This window comes from Nanorana parkeri, unplaced genomic scaffold, assembly GCF_000935625.1.
Source record: "Nanorana parkeri isolate BGI_ZX_2015 unplaced genomic scaffold, ASM93562v1 scaffold79, whole genome shotgun sequence".
Classification (NCBI taxonomy): Eukaryota; Metazoa; Chordata; class Amphibia; order Anura; family Dicroglossidae; genus Nanorana; species Nanorana parkeri.
In genome coordinates this window covers 2,546,096-2,572,554 of record NW_017306347.1, presented here as the reverse complement: position 1 = coordinate 2,572,554, position 26,459 = coordinate 2,546,096, and the positions used below count along the sequence as shown (strand labels likewise).

General features: G+C 47.2%; 1 protein-coding gene across 3 annotated transcripts; it reads right to left on the bottom strand.

The window, feature by feature from the left end:
• Positions 1–5,350: 5,350 nt before the first annotated feature.
• Positions 5,351–26,111, bottom strand: RABGGTB (Rab geranylgeranyltransferase beta subunit). 3 transcript variants are annotated; one of them, XM_018576871.1, is made up of 9 exons: positions 26,054–26,111; positions 24,713–24,820; positions 22,900–23,097; positions 20,394–20,499; positions 18,438–18,490; positions 14,677–14,787; positions 12,734–12,859; positions 10,923–11,072; positions 5,351–5,501 (listed from the first exon to the last, which is right to left on the bottom strand). In XM_018576871.1, the coding sequence occupies exons 1-9, from the start codon at positions 26,054–26,056 to the stop codon at positions 5,361–5,363; spliced, it is 996 nt and encodes a 331-aa protein (XP_018432373.1). In that variant the 5' UTR covers positions 26,057–26,111; the 3' UTR covers positions 5,351–5,360. The 3 variants fall into 3 exon arrangements, with proteins under 3 accessions (XP_018432373.1, XP_018432374.1, XP_018432375.1); XM_018576872.1 differs by lacking the exon at positions 26,054–26,111 and adding an exon at positions 25,999–26,027; XM_018576873.1 differs by lacking the exon at positions 26,054–26,111 and adding an exon at positions 25,965–25,982.
• Positions 26,112–26,459: the final 348 nt, after the last annotated feature.

Genomic DNA, 26,459 nt, shown 5'->3' with positions numbered 1-26,459 from the left:
GACAAGGGACAGAGCGTTGTCACCGTATAACAGGAAGCGCCTCAACAAAAACCATCATGTTCATGAAAACTGCAGCTTTAAAAAGATCGTCAATGACTCCATTGCCAAAGAAAACAGGCCAGTAAAAAAAAGGACCGGTTAGACAAGCTCGGCCTTCCAGCTGCTCTGACACTACAAATCCCAGCATGCTTCTGGAAGCCATGCCTGTAACTGTCAGCCCTGCAATGCCTCATGGGACTTGTAGTTCCACAGATGCCGGAGTCCTGAGGTTGCCTACACCTGGGGGCAGATGCAAGTAAAGATTACAAAAATAAACAAGAGAACCTGAATTGTACAATAAAATAAACACGCGTCTTCCATTTTGTCGTCTTTATTGCACTCTCTTTCATGGTTTAGTAGTGTAACAGCAGTCAGAATGTTGTCACCGGCATCAGCAGTGAAATTGTTTATTTATAAAGAAAAACACAAAACAAATTTAATGATCAGTTATACAGGAAATGGGAACAAATGTCCCTGACAGTGTCCCCGTAAAATGTATGCACAGCCAAAACATTTTCTTTTAGTTTTTGATGGAGACGCAGAAACCCCTCAGTTTATTTTTGCTGTCTGTTTTCACTTCCTGTCCTGGAGACGCTACAGGAAGTGCGAAGAATTCAGTGACAGTGGTCACAAGTAAACAGTGGAATATTTCCTCTAATTTTCTGGTGACAACTGTAAGATTTTGGATTTCCTTTCACTTCCTGTCTATGTGACAATGGTCACCAGGACATATAGAGGGGTGACTCTCACCAGTGGAGACACAAACAATATAAAGTTGATGGAGGAAAAAGGTTCTAAGCCTTACACACTATACCCAAAATGTAAAAAAAAAAAAAAGGTTTGGCTTTACGCGCACTTTAATTCCACATGTAGACACTCGGGAGGAGTTCTGATTTGGACCAAACCTGAGCTTCTCCGAACACAAAAGAAAGCTCCGTCCATTGCCACCCAAAAGGCTGAAACCCCATTTCAGTTTATTTTCCTGCTTTCTGTTCCCCTTTGGTCAGATTTCTCCACTTCCTGTCCTAGAGACATAACAGGAAGTGAGAGGAATTCAGTGACAGTTGTCACTAGGGATGCACCAAAACTAGTATCGGTGCCGAGTATTCATACTCACCCAAATGCTCTGATGGCTAGCCCGATACGTCCGGTATCAGGAAGCCGGCGGGCAGTGGGTCATTACACGCTGCCCGGCTTCCTGATTGGCCGGCTCCATGCTCCCTCGTCACTTGCGACGAAAGAGCATGGGGGCAGCTTCCCGGCCAATCAGGAAGTCGGGCAGTGTGTAATGACCTACTGCCCGGCTTTCTGATTGGCCGGGAAGTCGGCTGCTTCCTCGTCACCTCATGATGAGGGAGTATGGAGCCGGCTTCCCGGCCAATTAGAAAGCCGGGCACTGCGTCATTAGACGGCACCCAGCTTCCGGATTGGCCAGAAAGCCGGCTCGATGCTTCCTAGTGACCAGAGAGCATGGAAACGGCTTCCCTGCTAATCAGGAAGCCGGGTGGAGAGTCATTACACGCCGCCCGGCTTCCTTAATGGGACTTCCGGTATTGGCGAGTACCACAAAAAAATATCAGTACTCGATACCGAAAAACAGACCGGCATCACTGCATCCCTAGCTGTCACCATGGAAGATTTCCCCGTCTTCATTTTCTGGTGACAACTGTAAAATCTGGGATTTTCCTTTCACTTCCTGTCTTTGTGACAATGGTCACCAGTCACAAATAGAGGGGTGACTCCCCAGTGGAGACACAAACAATATAAACTTGGGGGGTGGGGGATGGGGGGGATTCTAAACCTTCCTCAGTCTTTCCATAAAAAAGGGGTTTGGCTTTACATCCACTTCCACCCCTTTCACTAACAATCCCATCAGCGTGCAGCTCTGCGTGTCCATATGAAATCACTTTACATTCAGGAGTTCATAGATAAACAAACATACTTTTCTTTTACCACTTCCTGGTCCTCTTGGGCACAAGTGATGTAATCTGTGTCCAAGCGTTGCATGCTGGGAAGGTTACATCAGCAGAGCATTGCTGGGAAATCTCATCTGTAATCTCACGAGATCTCAGGGAAAGACATTTTCCTCCCCTGAGATGATGTGCATGGTCACATGTCCTAGTCACATGTGCCAGAGTTCCAGGAAGTAAAGACAGATCTAGTAATCTGCCCTTAGTAAAAATGGCCGCTGTTACGATATGCAAACAATAAAAAGCCGGCAATTACCTAGAAGTATGTGTTTGTAGATTGTCATCAGTAAACATTTCTGAAGGCGTTCTTGTTGTCTTTTTGAAGATATGGGCGAAGTTTTCTCTTTCATTCCACACTAGGGATGAGCTCAGGTTTGCACCCAACCAGGGAATTCCCTGCCCACAGCTGCATGTAGGCCAAGGGATGAGATGCAGTGACATCATTGACCTTATATGGACACATGGATGTGCTTGGTCAGTGGCATTGACCTAATATAGCCATGTGCCCATATAAGGTCAATGATGTCACCACAAGCATCCCGCCACTTTTATGGCACTTCGGAGGAGTTTTGTCCAAACCTGAGCTCATCCCTAGTGGTCACCAGGACAAAGAGAGAGGCGACTCTCCCCATTTGGAGACACGGACCACAACCTAAACCTATCAGGGGTTCTAATGCTTCCCCGTTCTATCCGAAATGTTGGCCGTACATCCACTTTTATACATTTCTGCACAAACACAGGACCAGGTCACATGATTTTAGCGCCAAGTCTTTTAAGTTAAAAGTTCATTATTTTATTACATTAGATCTGTTCATTTTATGTTACATAGACGTTGCCTGACCTGTGGTCCGGGGGCCGTATGCTGCCTTGTGGCCTCGGGGGGCCCCTGCTGACGGGGGTCTGTTTTGGTGCATACTCAGGCAGGGAAAGAAAGAACATTTTCAGCATTGATTGTTGCAGTTTATTATTTGCATGTCTGCAATCTCTGACCATTGCCTGTTTGCAGTCCCTGACCATCGCCTGTTGCCTGTCTGCAGTCTCTGACCATCGCCTGTCTGCAGTCTCTGACCATTGTCTGTCTGCAGTCTCTGACCATGGCCTGTTGCATGTCTGCAGTCTCTGACCATTGTCTGTCTGCAGTCTCTGACCAATGTCTGTCTGCAGTCTCTGACCATTGCCAGTCTGCAGTCTCTGACTATTGCCAGTCTGCAGTCTCTGACCATTGCCGGTTGCATGTCTTTGACCATTGCCAGTCTGCAGTCTCTGACCATTGCTTATTGCCAGTCTGCAGTCCCTGACCATCGCCTGTTGCCAGTCTGCAGTCCCTGACAGCTTTCTGTAGCATTACATTTACTGAATATTATGCGGGGCCCTTTAATGATACCGGGCCCTGTATAGCAGTAAGCCGACCACCGCTGGTTGAGCAGCTCATTGTTAATCTAGAACACGCAGCAAAGCAATGATAGAGATCAGAGAGAGACGCGGAACATTGTAACTAAATATTAATCATCCGGCCCCGTGATGCAACGCATGTAACACCAGGACGAGGCACCGTGACAGCGATGAGGCTTGTAATACATGACAGTGTCTATCGGAGGGGAACGGACCTGTCACATTGTGTACTGGACCCATCCGTCTGTCCTCGTGCGGCACTGCCAGACCTGCTGTGACCACAATTAGTGCATTTACTAAACGCTAATTCGTTTTCTAATCTGTGTTCACAAAGCCAGCAGCTCTGACAGTCCCTGCTAGTGGCAAACTCTGGCCCTCCAGCTGTTGGGGAACTACAAATCCCATGAGCCATTGCAAGACTCTCACAGCCACAACTCCCAGATGCATGATGGGATTTGCAGTATCCCCGCAGCTGGAGGGCCGCAGATTGCCCACCTCTGGTTTAAAGATTCCTGCAGTCGCTGTTAAAGCCAATCTCCAGGCAAGAATTAACCTCCTCCCTCCCTTCCCATGCAGCACTTTTTTTTGGATTGTTTTATACTCCCTTAAATCCGGCATCTGGGTCCCTAGTGTCATCTCCATGTGCCGGGGGGAGGGGGCGCTAATCTATCACTTAGATCTACCAGCGGTGGCACCAGGGTAGGTGTCACCTGGTGCGGCAGCCACACATGCGTTATGACATCATCACGTATGTGCAGTGATGTACTTCACTGCCGGCGGTTATCTTGGTGATAGACGATGCCAAAAAGAGGAGGGGATATTGACCCGGCGGGATCAGGTCCCCACTCTCGTGCTGCTGTTAGCCCATGACCGAGTTCCCGACTTTTGAGAGGAGGAGACAGCAAAATTACTGTCAGTCATTGTAGTGTCATGCCCTCTGACCAGTGGTGGAACTATCGCCACTGGAGACCCAGATGGCCGGGGCACAGGCAGGACAAGGAACGAAGGAGCCGCCCTGAGGCCGTGCGGGCCGCCAGGGGCGATACGGCATCGCAGGCTGCTGGCTGTCAGTGATCTGTGCAGCGGCGTGTTCCTCCTCACAGCCGCTGCCAAGTCAGTGACAGCCAGCAGCTTGCAGGGGGGGAGGCCAGGGCTCAGTGGTGGCAGCGTAGAAAGAGGCGGGGCCTGGCATCGGCAGCAGGGCCCACCAGCAACCATGGAGGAGGAGGCAGGGCCCGGCGGTGGAGAAGGCTGACAGTGGATCGGGGCTGAAAGGTGCGACCAGCCCACCTGAGACCATGCAGAGTCCACCATAGAGAGAGTCGGGCTCTGCAGGGTCACTCTCAGGTGGGAGGTGTGGGATCTCAGGTGGGCTCTGCAAGGGACAAATCACAGCGCCCCAGTAATTTCTAGTTACACCCCTGCCTCTGATGGTGTCACCTCCAATGTGATGCCACTGGATGTGACCACGCTAGCCTGTCCCCTAAGGCTGACATCAACTGCAGACTCTTCTTTGGATCCTGAGATGACCCCGACAGCCAACAGGAAGTGGCCATGTCACACAGGCGGTGACATAGACACCTAAGGGCCCCCGCCACCTTTGCATGAGAGAAGAGAGGGGACTGGGGACACGGAGGTCATGAGAACAAGGATTTCGGTTATTTTGGGGGTTTTTATGCCAGCAATTAGGGAATGGGAATGGAAAGGGGTGCCCAGAGATCAGCTTTAAACCAATTACATTTATGAAACAAATCAGCAATGGCGGCTGGCAGGCTGCATCTGAGCACAAGCGTGTACCCTAAAAACGGGGCGACAATCACCTACACCCGGCACCTCAAATGGATCAAACAGACAAGGGGGCAGAAGGCATAAAATGTCCGCCACCTTGGTGTGCAGGTGACAGGAAGCTGGCGGGAACGCCAGCAGCTGATGGTTTTCCGAGGCTTCTCCTTGTGAGCTCTAGCTGGCCAGCTCAGGCTGTACGTGAATTCTCCGCAGGACCTCCTCGGGCATGCAGAACACCGGATTCACCGGCTTGATGCCTTCCTCTCCCAGCAGCGACAGCCCGGCGATTCCGAACAGCGTATGAAATGGATCCACCTGCAAGACATAAAACCGCTTTCATTTCCTCTTCATTAGAAGCACAATAGTCATTTTCTTTCCTGTGCGGACCAATTCTGACTGAGCTGCTGACTTGTCTCCCTTCCAGCCTCTGAAAACAGGTGCAGGTTTCCTCTGGATAACAATTCACGTGCTGCGGCTGCCAGGATGCATCTTTCTTACCGCTTGGTGATTGTGCCACCCGGTGGACATTTCATGGAGACAGCTTGTAACAAGCCGGTAAAGACGGATACGGTAATGTCAAGGGACGGTATTGACCGGTTGCCAGAGACTGCGCAGGTAACAGAGGAGACACCTATGAAGCGTACCTGCAGCATGGGGGAACCGAGACGGAAACGGAACGCCGATAAAGTGCCGGCGGTGAGTTACGGTGTCTCATTTTCACAAGTTGCGCTGCATTCATATTTTATTCATCTTATTTATAAATATTTAACCGCTGTGATTTATGGAAGCAATAATCAGGCAAATTCGGTGACGCGGTGTCGTGCCGTGGAAGGCAACCCCTGGATAGATATTCAAGTCTGCTTTACATTAAAGAGACCCTGTCACCACACCATACTTTTCAATAGGGATGCACCGATACCGTTTTTTCCGTATCTAGTACCGATATGTTTTTTTCGGCACTCGCATCGAGTACCGGTGCCCGGATTATTAGGAAGTTGGGCGGCGGATCGTGACCTGTTGCCTGGCTTCCTGATTGCCTGTGAAGCCGGTGTTCTAACGAAAGAACACCGACTTCACTTGCTGAGGCTGCCTGGCTTCCTGACCAATCAGGGAGCCGGGTGGCAAATAATGAGATGCCATCCGGCTTCCTGGTTGGTCAGAAAGCCAGGCTGCCTAGCAACAAGTGACGCCGACTTCCTAGCCAATCAGGAAGCCTGGCGGCACGTCACGGCCCACCTCACGGCTATCTGATTGGCTAGGAAGTCGGCGTCACTTGTTGCTAGGTAGCGTGGTTTCCTTTCCAATCAGGAAGCAAGGATGTGAGTCATGACGTGCCGCCCAGCTTCCTGATTGGTTAAGAAACCAGGCTGTTTACCAACAAGTTAGGGTGGCTTCCTAGCCAATCAGGAAGCCAGGCAGCACGTCATGACCCGCTTCCCAACTGGCTAGGAAGCTGGTTTTACTTGTTCCTAGGCAGCCTGGCTTCCTGAACAATCAAGAAGCCTGGAAACGGGTCATAACCCACCACCCGGCTTCCTGATTGGAAAGGAAGCTGGCTCCATGCTCCCTCAGCACTTGCAGTCAGAGGGAGATCTAGTATCAGTATTGGAGCATCCCTACTTTTCACCCTCAATCCTTCTATAAGATTATATGAGCCGTAACCCGATTTTTATGCACTTTATTTACCCATAAAAGCTGCCCCGAGACTGCTGCTGGGTGATGCCATCTTGGATCTGATGTCAGCGGCCCCAGCAGATTCACAGCTGTCACTCAAAAGCATTCCCGCATCACTCCTCCCCTGGCAGTTATATAAAGGGATGAAGGCGGGAGGAGCTGGGCCAACAGAGAAAACAGACACTCCCAGAAGAGGAGAGGGCTGTGCTGCACAAGGAGGGAGGGGGCTGTGCTGCACAAGGAGGGAGGGGGCTGTGCTGCACAGGGAGGGAGGGGGCTGTGCTGCACAGGGAGGGAGGGGGCTGTGCTGCCACAGCCGCTGTTATTTCTATTACACTGCTACGTATTCCCTGCATATTATTATGCTACGGGATTTACCTGACATCTAGGTGGTAGGATTGGCTGTCTGTATTGTGCTGCCAGACTTCATGATCACTAGATGAGCGGGACACTTTGTCCTAACAATGAGTTAAACGACCTCAAGATGTTGTATGTTAATACACTTTAACCACTTGAAGACCAGGTGTTTAGACCCCCTTCCTGGCCAGGCCATTTTTCAGTATTTCGCACTGCGGTCCTTTGACTGACATTTATTCCGTCATGCAACGCTGTACTGAAATGAATTTTATACCATTTTTGGGGGACAGATAGAGCTTTCTTTTGGTGGTATTTAATCACCATTGCGGTTTTAATTTTTTTACTATAGTAAGGGAAAATTACTGAAAATGTTGAACAAAAAAAAAATTTTTTGGTTACATTATGTTAGGAAACAATTATTACCCAATTTTTTGGGTAAAATATAAAAGATCGGGTCACGTCGGGTAAATAGACACCAAACATATCAAGTTTTAAAATTGCGCGCACCAGCGAAATCGCAGAAAACTACCATACCCAAAATTGACCATAGGTGACGCTTTAAAAGCGTTTACCGCTCATCAGTTTAGTGTTATCAGTGATTGATGGCCCTAAAATTATTCCTCTCACTGCGACTTTCACGGCGATATGTAACATGTGTGGCGCAATGAGCGCAATTGTCGTTTTAGCACGTATGCGTACCCGACGCATGTTTGCATGGGTGTATGTATGGGTGGGGACTTTACAAAAAAAAAGTGTGTTTCATTTTTTTGATGTGTAACTTATATATTTTTTGGGAAACTTGCATTTTTTTTTCCACTTATCTTTATTGCTATCACATAGGGGGCTAATAAAACCCTCCTATGTGATAGCAAAGATATGTGACAGGTCCTCTTTATGGAGAAATCAGGGGTCTCCAAGACCCCTAATGTCACCTAGGGCCCCCCTGAAGAAGCTGATGAAGCACAGATCTGACACAGGAGAGTGACACAAGAATGCGGAAGTGATGTAATATACATCACTTCCCCTTTCTGACAGCGGAGTGAGGACCGGAGGGAGCTCGTGTACCGATCTCCATCTGCTCCCCTGTCACAGAGGCACTATGCTGGTCCCGGGCTCGCACCGGGCACGGCGGATCCCGGGACCAGCGTGACAGCAGGAGGGGGACACGGATCGGCACCCATACGAGCGATCCGTTGGCTCTATAGCCGGCGGATCGCTTGTATGTGAACAGGCATCGCTGCCGGTTTTTACATTTTGGGACTTTCACGCTCACCGTGATGGGGCGTGGCTAAGCGGACGTCTAAAGACGCCCGCTCAGATCTAGAGAGCTCCCGGACAGCCGTTTTTATTACAACAGCTGGCCGGGAGGTAGTTAAAAAAAAAAAGAACTGCCCCTCAGAATGTCCTTTTATCTGCTCACCAGCAACATCTATTCTGGGCATTAGAAGCTGTCTGTAGTGTCCTATATATAATACTACAAAACAGAAAGAGCTATAAAGGTCTGCAATATATTTTTGTTAATGATTGTTAGCTTTGCTGTGTGAATGGAAAAGCGTAGCAAACATATAATGGGGTTTTATTAAATTTGACTGCAAAAGTGGAAATACACTTTAAATCAAGGCTGGACAAATACCAGGAACCGGGTCCACAATGCTTCTGAAAAACTGCAGCTGGCGTCTGACTTATGAGGTTTTCCCTACTTGTTGTCAATGGAGCTGGCTCCTAGAAAAAAATCCTGCTGGCTTCCAGATTGGACAGATGGGCTCCTAAATTCCATAATAATCTGTCCTTCCCTGCTTTTAATTAGCCATTAGGACACAAATCCAGAATCTCGGCGACTGTTACATAATTGGCAAAAAAAAGTCACAGCTCGGACTTTCCAGCAGCGATGGGTGGTGGGACATTTGGCCAGGAACTCTTGCATTGCTACAGTGCCAGAGTCCCTCGCAATCGTCTCCCGACCTTGCCTGTAAATAGAAAGATTTCACTGGAACACACCGTGTGTGCCGGTGAAATCCTTGTATTTACTGCTAGTGTTTGCACGGCGCCAACCGTGCGGTCACCTTGAGCGCCACAGGCACCATTTTGAACTGTAAGACCGTAGGAGTGCGAATGGTACTTGGAACCTCCCCACCTCGGCTGACATGAAATGTAGCACACACATAGGTTCGTGTTTGCTTCATTTTCTTTAACCACCTCCCGTCCATGGCCGTTTGTGAACGGCCGGACAGGAGTCTGCTAGGAGCAGGAGCGCGTCTTAAGACATCCTGTCCCTCCCACTTCTCGTGTGCGGTGCTCAGCGCGCACACGAGAGGGAAAACTGTGAGCATGTAAACAGCCAGCGATGGCTATCTACATACAAGCGATCAGGCGTCTCTAGATCGCTTGCAAGAGCTGCGGGTGTGCGGCCTGATCTCTGCTTCATCAGCTTCTGTGGGGGTTCCTAGGTGACATCAGAGGTCTTGGAGACCCCTGATGTCTCCATAAAGAGGACCTGTTCCTCGGCGCCGCTGCCGGTCCCGTGATCCGCTGTGGCCGGTGCGGCTGGGACCGGCACGTCGAGGCTCTAACAGCAGATCATAGGGAGATCAGTACTCAATCTCCCTTTGATCTCTTTTCCTGTCCACGAATGCAGGAAGTGATGTACATTACATCACTTCCTGCATTCAGTGTCACTCTCCGGTGCGGAACACCGGAGAGAAGCTGATGAAGCAGATCTCTGCTTTATCAGCTTCTCTGGGGGTCCATAGGTGACAGAGGTCTTAGAGACCCTGATGTCTCCATAAAGAGAACCTGTTTGATGTAGGGGATTTCTTAGTCCCCTGTGTGATAGCAATGAAGTGAAGTCTAAAAAAAAGTAAAAAAACCAAATTAAAGTATTACAAAAAATATTCACACATAATAATAATTAAAAAAAAATGTTTTAAAGTCCTCCGCCCCACCCCCACATGCAAATATGCGTCGGGTGCACCTACGTACGAAAACAACGATTGCGCCCATTATGCCGCACATATTACATATCGACAGGAACGTCGGAGCGAAAGCAATAATTCTAGGGCCATCAATCACTGACAACGCTAAACTGGTGAGCGGTAAAAACTTTTAAAGCGTCGCCTATGGCCAAGTTCGGTTGCGGTCGTTTTCTGCGATTTAGCGAGCGCGCACAATTTTAAAGCTTGACATGTTTGGTGTCCATTTACCCGATGTGACCCCGCCTTTTATATTTTACCAAAAAATTGGGGTGATAATAAATGTTTCATAACATTTTATAGGGAAACATGTTTTTTTCCCAAAATTTAGGGTAGGGCTTTTTTTGTTATATAGTAAAAAATAAAACCCCCAGTGGTAATTAAATACAACCAAAAGAAATCTCTATCTGTCCCCAAAAAATAGTATGAAATTAATTTCAGTACAGCGTTGCATGACGGAATAAATGTCAGTCAAAGTACCTCAGCGCTGAATACTGAAAAATGGCCTGGCCAGGAAGGGTGTGAAACACCTCGGTCAGCAAGTGGTTAAAAAAGGGAAAATAATTGTCACTTGGTCCCAAACAGAGTCTCTGATGTGTAAAATAAAGAGCTTCAGACCCTAAAAATATTTCCTTCTATTTAACCACTACACAGCCCAATAAAAGAGCAACGCTCAGTTTGGTTCCCTTGCCTGCAATCATTGTCATGTGCGTGGTCACCCTAACACTTAGCTCACCATATCACCGGGCCTGTCTGCAAATCCTCCCGTCTCTTCATCCTGACAGGCCAAAATAAACATGCGTAGTTTCTCTCTGTCGATCCAGTGAAGTCTTCCAATTATCCTCAGGGAGGCCAAGACCCACCAGGAATAGCATACATCCGGCAGCTGAAAAAGGTGAACGCACAGTTCCATCATTCAGCAGTTCTGAGAACGAGTCGATGTAATAAGCAGTAATTAAAGAGGAAAAAAAAAAGAAGGGCAGCGTTTCTGCTGACGCGGCCTTTTTAGCAGCACTTGCAAATTAACAGACTGATTCCGTGCCAAAACTACCCGACGGCAGCTCATTTTAGCAATCTATCGTTCACAAGTCTAAATATACTACTGAGGTTTACTTTCGCTAGCAGAATGCCACTTGGAAACCGTCCATCTGCCCGTCATGTGCGAGTGGTCTGAAAGCTTTGTGAAAACACACAATGTAGATTTTGCACGTTCTGGGTAAGGTCATGCACAGGCTCAGGAACAATTAGAGCTTTTTGCGAGTAGACGTGCAAAGGCAACAATGTGGTTCAAGCCCCACTCCGGGGGAAGAAATTACCCTTGCAGTGAGGCCGTCTCACTGGGGGGGGTTGAGGAATGAGCTGTAATGCTTGCCTTATTCTTCACCCCGGCAGGCACCGTGCGACCGGTCCCCCAATGCCTCTGTAGGTCATGATGTCATCATGCATAATGCAGGAGCAGCAGTCCTGCCTTGTACATGAGGACGGCAGGGGCCAGCCCGCAACCTGGAGTGACAGAAGAGGGCCGGCTGCCGGGGAAGCAAGGTACAAGGTAGGTATTACAACATATTCATCATCTCTTATACTTAAGGAGAATTATGAGGCGAGTGATTTTCACTCAGCCTTATAAGATGAGCCGACCTGTGACAATGAAACGGTCACAGGTCGGCTCAGTAGATCGGGAAGTGAGCGAACACATACCGTCGCTCGCTCACTTCTCGATCTATCCCGGCAGAGAGCCCTGACTGTCACTCACTGCTCCCTGCAGGGATTCCCCCCCCCCTGTCCGATCCTCCAGCGCTGAGTGGCGGAGTGGACCGGGGAGGGGGCAGGTACAGCTGGCTCTGCCTCTAGATAGGCAGAGCCAGCCGTCACTCATGCAGCTGGGTAGATCCAGACAGTAAAGTCAGGATCCGCCCCGGCTGCGGCACTTCAGTATAGCACGAGCTGTAGCTCGCGGTATACTGGGCCACGGGAGGACGCTAGTATATGTCCTCACGTGACCCTGAGGAGAACTATGGGGAAAAATACTGACCCCATAGTTCTCCTTTAATGCTTGCCTTATTCTTCACTCCGGCAGGCACTGTGCGACCAGTCTCCCAAAGCCTCTGTAGGTTATGATGTCATCATGCATAATGCAGGAGCAGCAGTCCTGCCTTGTACATGAGGACGGCAGGGACCAGCCCGTAACCTGGAGTGACGGAGACAAGAGAAGAGGGCCGGCTGCCGGGGAAGCAAGGTACAAGGTAGCTATTACACCCTTTTCATCATATCTTAAACTTAACAAGCACGTAACCCTTGCAGAGCCTGACTGCCAGGGTATTTTTCTTTTTTTATTACCATACTACAGCTTTAACCCCTTAATTTTGCACCCATGTTATAATCCACATTGTAGGCTTGAAAATTACTTGAAACCCCCAAACATTATATATTTTTTGAAAGCCAAGACCCTATAGAATAAATCAGGGCCATGCAGCATCCCCTTCATCAGGCAAAACCATCTCCAAGCACGCACCCCCATCTGCAACAAATTCATTTGTATATTCCCACCTTTTCTGGTCGTCCGTTGAGGCCTCCTGATGGCAGCTGACGCTCACAAAGCCACCAGCCTAGTAAATCAGCATTGATTTGATGTAACTGGTTGGTGATGGCAAGGAATCCTGTGCAACAGTAGATCTAGAATTATAAATACACAAAGTTTCAACATGAACTACGGGAATTGAACAGGCAAGTTAAGATAACAGAAGTGTCATAAATGTCAAGGTTGTACATAAGGTGTCCTTTCACTGCTGGCACTACGGCTTCAGTCCACCCAAACACACACATTATAAAGGTTTATCATTTTTCTGTGAGTGCCATAATGTCTTCTCATATTCCAATTCCTTTAAGGCAAGACTGATGTACACTATATGGGCAAAGGTTTGTGGACACCTGACCATCACATCTATCTATATGGCCCTCCCGGAGTCTACACAAAGTCTCCTTGCGTTTCTGGCACAGGACAGTGCGATGAGCGCATGGGCTGATGCAAACAAGCCCTAACTGTGTAACCTGCTGGTAGGTCCCCAACCTGCAGTCTGGCAGGGATCAGAAAAAAAAAAGGTTGTTCCCTGGAGTTCTGATATACCTTGAATATCCCCTTTAATGTTTAATTAATCATTTGAATAGGTCATCAAGGTCATATAACCAAAAGTAGTCAGAACAAAAAGGAGGGTAACAGTGTTTTAACAGAGAGAACACTGTAAAAGAAGGTTATTAAATTGACCGAGACCTATAGTTTTATAAAAATATAAACTTTATTGATTACAAGATAATATATTCGGTGTCTGTTAGCTCACTTCTCAAATTACTAGTAAAAGAACAACGTTGTTCATGACACTCATACTCCCATTCATTCATACATCACGGATCTGCTCATTCTTTCCTATCGAAAGTATTTTTACAAGCGTAGGTGTTTATTTTTAAACATTCTCCTAAAATTCATGAAAGGTTGTCAGTTGAATATTAGGAAGTAATGTAATTGTTTGAAATGGCATATACATAAAGGCATTTATATTCTTATTTATTTCTTCTGTCTAAGAATTACTTATTTACAGTTCAATTTAATAACCTTCTTTTACAGTGTTCTCTCTGTTAAAACACTGTTACCCTCCTTTTTGTTCAGTCTAGCAGGGATGCCTAGATTACAAGGCTGGCTGTACCAAATTACAACCACATCCTTTGGCAGGTAAGTCAAGTCACATATACACTATATGGCCAAATGTATTGGGACGCCCCTCCAAATCATTGGATTCAGGTGTTCCGTGAAATGTCCTTGCTACTAAATATTCCACGGTCAATTGTTAATGGTATAACAAAGTGGAAGCAACTGGGAACAACAGCAACTCAGCCACGAAGTGGTAGGCCACGTAACATGACAGCGTGGGCTCAGCGCATGAAGTCGCCAACTGTCTGCAGAGTCAATAGCTACAGACCTCCAAACTTCGTGTGGCCTTCAGATTGGCACAATAACAGTGCGTAGAGAGCTTCATGGAATGGGTTTCCATGGCCGAGCAGCTGCATCCAAGCCTTACATCACCAAGTGCAATGCAAAGCGTCGGATGCAGTGGTGTAAAGCACGTCGCTACTGGACTCTAGAGAAGTGGAGACGTGTTCTCTTGAGTGACAAATCACGCTTCTCTGTCTGGCAATCCGATGGACGTGTCTGGGTTTGCCGGTTGCTAGGAGAACGTTACTTACCTGACTGCATTGTGCCAAGTGTAAAGTTTGGTGGAGGGGGGATTATGGTGTGGGGTTGTTTTTCAGGGGTTGGGCTTGGCCCCTTAGTCCCAGTGAAGGGAACTCTTAAGGCATCAGCACACCAAGACATTTCATGATCCCAACTTTTTTTAACTGTGCATCTAGCTGTTTACTAGGAGTTCTACTTACAATAAAAAATTATTTTAAAAAATGAATGAAAACAAATGTAGAAAGAAGAATCCAAAGAATCTCACCTGTCCAGCATGGGACTCTGAACCGGGTCTGCAGCCAAAACCTCCATCAAAGTTCATGCATGACAGTACAAAGTCTATTGCCTTTTCTAGATTCACAGCATCCAGCTTTCCCTGCAGGAACACAGGCAAGACTGACATTTACGTGCTGAGCAGTCTATTGCTTTATGTGAGCTGACATTTTAGGCAAAGAAACCGTTATCTTTTATGGAATTACCAGACAGACGTCAGCCGTGCGTTACAAAATACCACAGCTTAAGACACCGCCATCATTTGAAAGAAGTTTAATCTGCTAAGATTTTTCCTTCCCTGGTCCCTTCCGCCATCAGAATGCTACTTCAATTCTAAATTCAACTTCTCGGTTTTCATTACAGACACTTTATTTTGTACCCAGTGATTTCATACCTGGTGGAAGGGGCTGACAGGCTGCTGTACATTCAGAAATACATTGTCCACACACCAATCTGCTTCAGAATATTGTCTTTATAAGGCCCCATTCGCACTGAGCGTTTTATCGCGCATATTTACCGCACGATGTCGCTCAATGCAACCATTTGTGCGATATCATCCTGCAAAATGACAATCGCGCGATTTGCGATACGCTGAGTGTGAATGGGGCCTTAGTGTTGCAGCGGGATAAGTCAATGCAACCTTTGTAGATCGCACATGGTCCCTTCGTCAGGCAAATGATAGACAGGGTGATGTTTTTAGGTAAGGAGTACATGACAGCACCCTGCTTCAATACTCCTCTCTGTATTAATCAATACATCATTAAATATTAGAGATGCACCGATACCAGTTTTTCGGTATCGAGTACCGATATTTTTTTTTCCAGTACTCGCCGATACCAAATACCGATATCGAAAGTCCCATTAAGAAAGCCAGGCGGCGTGTAAAGGCTCGCCACCTGGCTTCCTGATTAGCAGGAAAGCTGTCCCCATGCTTCTCGCCAATAGGTGACGAGAAAGCATGGAGCCGGCTTTCTGGCCAATCAGGAAGCCGAGTGCCGTGTAATGACGTGGCGTCTGGCTTCCTGACTGGCCAGGAAGCCAGCTCCATGCTCCCTCTTCATGAGCATGAAGCTGGCTTTCCGGCCGATCGAAAGCCAGGTGCCGCGTCATTACACGGCGCCTGTCTTCTTGATTGGCTAGCTTCCCGACCAATGAGGAAGCTGGGCAGCGTGTAATGACTCGCTGCCCGGCCTCCTGATACCGGAAGTATCGGGCTAGGCATCGGAGCATTTGGAGCGAGTACAAGTACTCACCCAAATACTCGGCATCAGCACCGATACTAGTATCCGTGCATCTCTATTAAATATATTTTCTTTAATGCATGCAGTGTAAATATCCAAATGTGACTTTGTATCAGCATTGTGCAGCAATTCTCAGACTGTGAGAGGGAGAAACAGCACACGGAGCCAATCAGGTCATGTGCAAGCAAGGAGCATAATGGTAGGAGAGCGCAGACTGTAACAGAGATGAGCTCACAAGCCTGTTGCTCCTCCTTTACTGTCACAGCCTGGGGGAGGGACAAGACCTGTAAGTGTTATATAACCACAGCAGAGAAAAATCAGGTCTCCTCCCCTTGCCAGACAGGGCTGTGCTGTGTAAAACTCAGGACTGGATAGACAGAAAGAGATCCTCTAGAGTCTAGCCGGTTAAACAGCTTCCAGAACACAAGAATACTACAGGCAGTGCCCAACTGAACATGACCAGGCAAGATGCCAATCCACAGCTACTAATATGCCACTCATTAAAGTAAAGCTGACACAAACCTGAGTAATTTAAAGTGTACATGTCATGAAATCATCAGCAGAGGATCCAGGCACACTAAATCATATACACATTTTAAATGTAATATTCAAGCATGGCGCCATGCCTTCCGGGGTCTCCTTAGTCCATTAATGTGATTGATGTGCTCAGTCATCAACAAGCAAGTAGGAAGCAGCGGGGCCAAGAGCTTTATCATGCTAATGTAATAGGAATCTCCAATATTTGTAAATCAGCAGCAACTTCCTATGTGCTCCTCCACTGTCACCCTTTCTCATGGAGACTACAAATGCCCATTTTAACACATTTTACTCAGGGGCATGGTCTACTGTTGTCACCATCAGGGAAACCCACCCTTAAAAAAGTCATGCAACCATCACTGGAGTGGACGTGCATGTGCATATGAAGTGGCTGAAAGAGACTGCACAAGATCAGCTGCACTCAGATGTAACAAAGAATGAAAAAAGTAAAAAAAAAAAAAAAAAAGACAAAAGTTTATAAAATAAAACAAAAAGTCACCTGGTTAGGGGTCACATCTACTGTAAGATTTAAGTAAAGCTGACGTCTGGATCTATTGATCATTTTAACACGCAGTTTTCATTAAAGATGACTTCATCTTATGTATATTCTCATTACAGGTGCAGTTCTAGCTGCCAAGTGTTAGTAACAAGTTTACTTTAATATGGAGAATCAGTGATGTCAGTGTTTGGTGGGCTGAACGCACAGTGTCTGACTTGAACATCTCAGACAATTAACAGAATATTAAACAAAATGTCAGCAACCATTACGTAGGATGTTTTATGAAAAGAATGTGATTCTGGAGAACACAGTCCCAGCAAATTCAATTTCAGCTGCAATATGCTGAGCAACATATGCCACCTGCTGGCAAAAGCAGGAACTGTACCTGTGTGATATACTACAGTCAGACTGTCCTTTCCAGACACTGTACCTGTGCAATATAGTACAGCGGGCTTGTCCTTTCCAGACACTGCAGCTTGTCCTTTCCAGACACTGCACCTGTGTGATATACTACAGTCAGACTGTCCTTTCCAGACACTGCACCTGTGTGATATACTACAGTCAGACTGTCCTTTCCAGACACTGTACCTGTGTGATATACTACAGTCAGACTGTCCTTTCCAGACACTGCACCTGTGTGATATACTACAGTCAGACTGTCCTTTCCAGACACTGTACCTGTGCGATATACTACAGCAGGCTTGTCCTTTCCAGACACTGTACCTGTGCGATATAGTACAGCGGGCTTGTCCTTTCCAGACACTGTACCTGTGCGATATACTACAGCGGGCTTGTCCTTTCCAGACACTGCACCTGTGCGATATACTACAGCAGGCTTGTCCTTTCCAGACACTGCACCTGTGCGATATACTACAGCAGGCTTGTCCTTTCCAGACACTGCACCTGTGCGATATACTACAGCAGGCTTGTCCTTTCCAGACACTGCACCTGTGCGATATACTACAGCAGGCTTGTCCTTTCCAGACACTGCACCTGTGCGATATACTACAGCAGGCTTGTCCTTTCCAGACACTGCACCTGTGCGATATACTACAGCAGGCTTGTCCTTTCCAGACACTGCACCTGTGCGATATACTACAGCAGGCTTGTCCTTTCCAGACACTGCACCTGTGCGATATACTACAGCAGGCTTGTCCTTTCCAGACACTGCACCTGTGCGATATACTACAGCAGGCTTGTCCTTTCCAGACACTGCACCTGTGCGATATACTACAGCAGGCTTGTCCTTTCCAGACACTGCACCTGTGCGATATACTACAGCAGGCTTGTCCTTTCCAGACACTGCACCTGTGCGATATACTACAGCAGGCTTGTCCTTTCCAGACACTGTACCTGTGCAATATACTACAGCGGGCTTGTCCTTTGCAGACATTCTGGCTTTGCTGACACAGCAAGTCTTATATTACAAAATAATGATAAAACAGAGTTGTTACTTAGCATACAGCTTAAACCTACCAGGAGTGAAAGTGTTGCTACAGCACAGAAAGAGAAGCGGGTGTCTATTTCCCCTGAAATAAAAGAAAACATGTATTTAGTAGGAAGGAGATCTCCTGCTACAGGGGAATGTAAATAGCACACAGTAAAGGTGATGTGCCCTACAACTCTAAAACTAGCCATACACAGCTCTACCTGCGGGCTGAACGGAAAGAAATGTTAAAGATTCTTCTATCAACGCTTACGAGCATGGATTGTGGAATCTCCCGCTGTCTGCATTGTAATCTGAATACCCGAACAGAGGCGGCAGCTAATTGACAGTTGGCTCTGTTCATTGGAAGATTTTACATTCGGCACCGTCGATCAGCTGATTGAGGGATGCCGGCCAAAAGGGTGCCGACAGCAACACCAACTGTACCAGTTCATCAAGAAATGCGCATTGTGTATGGCCACCTTAAGGCCTGGTTCACACCTGTACGTTTTGTAGCGCGTTCAACGCTCTACGAACGCTCTACAAAACGCTCAAACATGAAAATCCCATTGTTTTCTATGGGTATGGTTCACACCTTGCCGTATTTCAGCCCGTCTGAACGCGCTACAAAACGGCCTACGCCTGAAAAGGTACATGAGCTTCTTTGCGGCGTTTTTGTCTCGCATTTCCATTGGGATACAGCCAAGTAGCCCTCGGAAACGCGCGTTTTTTTACCGCGCATCGCGGTAAAAACGCGCGACAAACGCGCATATTCAATACGCCTAGGTGTGAACAGAGCCTTAGGGTTTCATTTTCTGAGCTGCACTCAAATATGTCAGCTGGGTCTAAGATAGTGGCTTAGGAGTCCGCCAGAACCTGACAAGGAAAAAAAACCCAATAATATAATATCTGCTACTTTCAAATACAACGATAACCCTAAAAATAAACTTTTAATTTGGGTCCCTCAATATGCAGACATACGTGCTTTGTTATATCACTTCGACAAAGACACTAAATATCCATTGATCCTGCCAGAAATCCAGGCTGCTGATAAATTCCTGTTTTCTGCTTCTTATCACTTACATTGTTCCTAGTAATCTCAGGACTACAGACTTCAGAACCCTTCCTCTATATGTTATGAATATGAGGGGGAGAAAGAAGGTGTGCTGTAGTCCGAACGCACTTCAAGCCCTAGGGTGCCAACGCGACTGCTCCATAGATACAGTATGGCGAATGAGAATTCAAGCCAAAGACAAGAAGGGTGTTACTGGCAGGATCTCCAAGTGGAAAAAAGGGAAACTAATGCAGCCACTACATCTAAGGCAGGGGTGCCCACAGTTTTCCATCTGGAGATCTACTTTTCAAATGACGGGCTCAATGAGGTCTACCAGCGAAAAAACACCTATATTTAGAAAACAAGAACATTAAAATTGCTACTGGGACTACTGCCTCTCTCGCGCTCTCTCTCCTTTCTCTCTCTGTGCTGGTTCACACCACAAAGTCTGTGTTCCAGAGTGCTTGGCCTCTGGAACGCAAGCCAGCCAGCTCCCTGCGTTTAAGGGCAGGAGGGGGTGTGGCAGTGCATTGAAGTCTATAGCACCGCAGCCACGCCCCTTGCCCGCCGTGCGATCACCCGCACCCAGAACCCCGCCCCTTCCCGTCTGCAGCTTCTGACTAATTCAGCCGCATGAGCACCGCGGGATGACAGGACACAGGTCAGTGAGCTGATTGTGATCTACCAGGGTTCGCTTTGCGTTCTACTGGTAGATCGCAATCCACCTAATGGGCACCCCTGATCTAAGGACTGGTGATGACATTCTTCTTCTTGGCCTTATATACACTTTAACAGTGTGCAGGAGCAGTGCTGGAGACCAGTACTAAGCAATGTCTGTCTTATCGCTGTATGCGCTCCATCCTTCATCATGGTCATACCGTGAAATGTGTTTAATGAAGCTGCATTTCTGTACATGATGAAATACAAACTGCAACAAAAAGCATTCCTCTACCCCATTTGTCTCCAGAAAAAGAGCCATCTTCCTTCTGCAGACTCTGGACGTATTCAACTATCTTCTCCGTGTTCACCTCAGACAGACTGCCAAATAGAGTGAGGATCTGCAGGAACAAAAAACATATGCATGACCTTTGTTACACACCGAGCTGTAAAACACTTTATATTTCCCTATACACATGAGAGAGACGGCACCAGATCATTAAAAGGAGAACTATGAGGTGAGTGATTTCCGCTCATCCTCATAGTTCGAGCCGACCTGTGACAAAGAAGCTGTCACGGGTCGGCTCTATCGATCGGGAAGTGGGCAACCGCATATCGTCGCTCGCTCACTTTCCCGATCATCACCCTGCAGAGAGTGGTGACTGTTAGTCACGGCTCCCTGCAGGGATTCCCCTCCTCCCCTGTCCGATCCTCCAGCACTGACTAGATAGTCAGAGCCCGCTGTCAATCAACCAGCTGGGTGGATCCAGACAGCCCGCTATATACTAAGCTTTGGGTCACGGGAGGAGGTTAGTATAAGTCCCCCCGTGACCCTAAAGAGAACTATGGGGAAAAACACTTGTTTAAAGTAGATGTAAACCCGGAATTTCCAAATATATAGTGCTTGTGATTAAACCTCCCCTGGTAATAAATGTGAACCTGCACAACACGATTTTCTCCATGGTGCTAGAAAAATGATACACCAGATCCTCTGACCTCATAACAGAAGGAGAGGTCAGTACACGCTCTGTAATATATGTACCTCCAAAATGTATCATCCGGGTCTCTGCACACCCGCAACAGGCAAGGATGTTTCCATCTCAGTGCCTCGGATCTCCAGCAGGCTCTTATTTATTAGTTTTCACAGGTACTTATATGGCATTGACAATTTACACAGCACTTTACATATTGCACATCAGTTTCAGCCCTCAAGGAGCTTACAATCTGAGGTCCCTATCTCACATGCATACATAGTGGGCCAATTTAGACAGGAGTCAATGGACCTTCCAGCATGTCTTTGGAGTGTGGGAGGAAACTGGAAAACCCAGGAGGAAACCCACGGAAAGCACAGGGAGGACATGCAAGCTCCCTTCCAGCCACATTCTGTCTACATGCACCACCGGGGTGATAACATAGCATTACTGAATGTGGGCATCCTGTGGGTGGCATTGGTGGAGTGACAACACAGAAGCTCCAGTGGGTGAGAGGAATAGAGGGTTATCACCTTATAACCGGAAGTGCCTGAATAAAGGACCTTCATGGCAGGATCACAAGGGATCATTTTAATGAGAGCCGCAGATTTTAAAAGATTGACATTTTATTGATTGTGTTTACAAAATGAAGCCGAGGGTTGCGTGTGTTGTGAATGGCCTGGAGGAGATGGGGCAGAGACACGACCACAGTGCTGGGGTCTTTGAGACCTGCAGCGCTTACATCCAAAGGGCCCAGAAGTACAGCGGAGAAAGCACTACAAGTTTTTTATTTGGAAATGTGAACTAACCCTTTAAATAAACCCCCCCCCCCCTCTATAGATATGCAGGCCGCCATTGCCGGTATATCAGTCTGCAAATTCCAGTTGCCTCGGTCTTCAAACTCAGAACAAATAGGCTTTGTCTTTTCTGAAGCCAGGGGGTCACCATAACAACCAGGCAACAAGCATTTTCAAAGGAACGTCAGCAATGGCAGACCCCACATTTCTCGAATGAATGCTTATATTGCCTGAATGTAAGCATACACGTCCAGACAGTACATCTAAATGATATATTTATTACACACAGTACAGGCAGTCCCCGGGTTACAAACAAGATGGGTTCTGTAGGTTTGTTCTTAAGTTGAATTTGTATGTAAGTTGGAACAGGTACACTTTTTAAGTGTAACTCCAGCCCCAAATGTATTTATTTATTTTTTTAGTTTTGGATAGCATAGGGAAGGTTTAACCCCCTGTAATGTTTGTTTTTCTGTGTGTGCCCCTGTTCAGAAGATTTCACCTCACTTTCTGTCCCTGTGACAATTGGATTTTGCAAATTCTGGGTTGTTGTGGAAACAAGGATTGGTGATAAAGCTTCAGTGGAGACACATTTTCCCCATGATAACTCTTACAGGAGTGAATTTCCCTTCCTAGGGGTAGATTTCCTCTCACTTCCTGTTGTCTCAAGGACAGGAAGTGAGATGAAATCTTTCTAATGAGGATATAGACAGCAGTAAAAACCTCACATTGACCAAGATGATGAGGCGGGCACCCCTCGTCTGCACATCTAAGAGCCAACTTCCTGTAATGTACGTACAGCACTACAAACCAGACCCAAAAAAGCGGGCACTCCTCGTCGGCACGAGCGCGGTAGCATTACAACTATTGAAATGCTGCTTGGTACGCTTTGGCTGCAGCCTGGGACCCCCTGCTGTACAGTAATAGCTTCTGTTTGTAAGTAGGGGTCGGATGTAAGTCGGATGTTTGTAACTCGGGGGCTGACTGTTTATTATTTTATATACACACACATGTATATATGATAATCACACATTACCTGCACAGCGCTAAGTGTATACAGTAGATGAGGATCATGTCCAATACTGGCACTGAATCCGCCGCAGTCATGCTGACAGGACTTAATAAACGCCAGAATCTCTTCTTTGCTCATACGATGAAGCTCGCTCATCAGATCCATAACGGTAAGGCCCCAGTAGACACCGCTCATCCGTAGATATTCCGACATACAATACTCCTGCCGTGACAAAAACACGAGTGAAGATGACAAACGTTAAAGATACTTCAACACAATTCATGTACCTAAAAAAACTTATCTTCTGTATATTCCCAAGTCAATCTTCCATTCACTAAATGAACTTTGACAGCAGTGTGCCGCTGGAGATTTAGGCTTCATGCGCAGGTTTCATTTACAGGAAAAGTCCGGCCTTGGCCCTCAGTGTTCAAGGACAACTCCACCTTTAGAAAAATTGCCCTTTAATAAATCCTGACGCCCTCCTGAGTACACCCCACCAGGGACAATACTTACCTTCCTCCCTGATCCAGTGAGATTCCCTCCAACAAAAAACCCAGGCCGGCTCTTTTTCATACTAGGCATCTGCAAACCTATTCATTCCTATATGTAAGCCATAAGTAGGGACCGCAGAGTGCATCCGAAAGCATTTCTCTGCCCATCTCTCTGACTTTCTCTTGCCTGTCATCTTGAAAAAGATGGCCACCAAATATGGTCAACATGAAAGTGGCTGATAAGTCGTTATTAGTGCAAAGCTGAGCTGATGGAAGTATGGACACCTCTATTGCTGATTTCTCCTTCCTAAAATGATTATTACCTGACTGTCACATGGCTCTAAGGACTTCAATACTTCCAGAGTCATTGCCCAGTGAGAAGAATGCAGATCATGAGGTCCGACTTCACTTACTGCCTACTTGCTCCAAGTTAGTGACATCAGAGAATCAACATGAGAGCCAGGTAAGTAGCATCTCCAAAAGTAGAGTAGCAATGGCAGCCTACATGTTCCTCTCAGTGCTAGGCTAAATGCACCGGTCACAAGAACATTTTATAGGCTTCCACTGCTGATCGCTCCTTTTCATAACATTTGTTCCCCAGCTGTCATACTGGAGCTTTGTCTTCACGGAGTTTCACAGGAGTGAGCTTGGAGCGGTGACTACTTTACAATACACACATGGACCATGGGGAACAAAAGTAGCCCCCCTCCAGAAGGAAGGACAGTGTCAGCACCAATTCAGAGATGATTTGAGGATCTACAGCCGAGTGATACACAAATAAGATACATTTTTGGTAATAGTTAAAGTGACATTAAAGGATAAAATATTTTTCCCTCCCCCCAATGTTAGTGTAAGCACTTACCTATAATGATGTCTCTTAATCTGATCTTCTTTCCTGTAGTTTTCAGCCTTCTCTCCAGCGCTGCTCCGGGTCTCTGATCCAGCGCTGACTCCTCTGTCCTTGCTGGCACTTCCTATCCCACGGTGTCTGCATGCGGGTGCACGCTGTCCATAGACTTACCATGCGTCTCCCCTCGTCTCCTGGCCGAAAATCTGAACTGCGCATGCGACCCCCCCCAAGATGCTCTGCGGCCGCCCGGAGAAGACACAGGTAAGTATTAACCTCTTTAAGGTTAATACTTACCTATATTATAATATTTATAAGGTTAATAAATTAACTAAAAAAGTTTTTGCATATATCTACTGTTGGCTAGCAGTAGATATATGCAAAGATCAATTACTGTAATATATTGAAGCTTATCAGTATAGAAATAAGGTGTCCTTGTCACTTCCTGTTGGAGAACTGTTCCTGGGTTTACTATAAGTACAGTACAGGAAACACTCACATAATCGTCCTTCTTGGCACCATATGATTCGATGTACTCGGCATGTTTATCCAGAAGAAGTGCTTTTGGAGCGTCCGGCTTTAAAACAACGTCTTTCTGGGGGGTTCCCTTTAATGAAAAGAGAGAACATTATATTTGTGTCTCCCACAGGAATAAACAACATAGCTCACCGGTGTCACACATGGATAATGGTGTCACAGTGATGACATGGTGAGGCTGATTCACTAAAGGAAATGAGAATGTTCACACAATAAATCACTTCAATTATCCAATAATGAGAAAAGAATATCTGTTTACTTAGTTTGTGTGTAGGCGATTGGATAATTGAAGTGAATATTCACACATTGTTCATTACTTGCTGGTTAGGAGGGGGTTTAGCTATAGAAGGGGGTGACTGTAGGGGACGTAAGGGAATGGCAGGGCTTGACAGAAGGGGAAGTAGGGATGTCAGGGGGTGAAAGGAGAGAAGGTAGCAATGTCAGAAAGTGAAGGGAAAGGAGGTAGGGATGGCTAGGGGGTGACAAGATAGGGGCAGGGATGGCAGGGGGTGATAGGAGGGGATGTATGTATGGTGGAGTTACATGAGGGGAGTAGAGATGTCAGGGGGTGACAGGAGGGGAGGTAGGAATGTCAGGAAATAAAGGGAAAGGAAGTAGGGTGACAAGAGGGGGTAGGGAATTGCAGGGGGTGGGTAAAGGTTAGAGGGGGGTCACAGAAGGGGGTTTTTGTAGGAGATCGTGACAGGAGGAGATGTAGGGATGGCAGGGGGTGACAGGAGGGGATGTAGAGATGGCAGAGGGTGACAGAAAGAGGGTAGTTAAAAAGGGGTGACAGAAAAGAATGTAGGAATGGCAGGGGGGTGACAGGAGGGGATGTAGGGATGGCAAGGGGGGACAGGAGGGGATGTAGGGATGGCAAGGGGGGGACAAGAAGGGGGTGGAATTAAGGGGTGACAGAAAGGGATGTGGGAATGGCAGGGGGTAACAGGAGGGGATGTGGGGATGGCAGGGGGTGACAGGAAGGGGGTAGTGTTAAAAAGGGGAGACAGGAAGGGATGTGGGGATGGCAGAGGGTGACAGGATGCGATGTAGGGATGGCAGGAAGGGGGTAGTGTTAAAAAGGGGTAACAACAGGGGAATTTGGCGATGACAGATGGAAGAGGGTGTGGACGGCAGGCGTGACAGGAGGGAAAGTAGCGGTCTCAGTAGAACGGAGAACTGTCGGGCTACCACAGTCCGTGAAAACACAGCACGGGTGCGGGGGGGTGAGATCCCGGGAATCGGTACCCACTGTCACGTGATTCCCGGAGGCACCGCCGCTCTATCACTACTCAGCACTCACCATCTTTCTGCTGGGCGGAGTCCCGGGCACTCTCGCTGTCTGTTAGGACCCGGCTCTGAGCGCTGATTGGAGAATCGTCTCTTAGGCGTCCTCGGCAGTGCCTGATCCGCAGACAACACTTAGCTGCCCCGGCGATGCCTGCCACTGTTCTCTGGCAGTGATTTTGCATTGGGAGGCCCATAGAAGGCAAAGGCAGCGCATCTAAATGCATGTAATATGGTCAATGGCTGATCACTCAGCTCATGGTCTTCTGCATGCAGAGAGCGGTGACTGCCCCCTATATGCTGTCAGGCTCTACGCTACCAGCATATAGAAGGCAGTTTCCATCTATGATCTGACTTTGGGTCACAGGAGGGCATTAGCAAATGTGACCCGCAAGAAAATTAAAGCCAAAAAAAGGTTGAGC

Bases quoted from the DNA above. Each gene is read 5' to 3' on its own strand.
- RABGGTB (XM_018576871.1), bottom strand. The intron at 14,788-18,437 runs GTAGGTTTAAGC...GTGTTCCTGCAG, and splicing joins TAGCAACACTTTCACTCCTG to GGAAAGCTGGATGCTGTGAA. The intron at 5,502-10,922 runs GTGAGCTAAGTG...TATGTCTTGCAG, and splicing joins CAGACAGGCCCGGTGATATG to GTGGATCCATTTCATACGCT.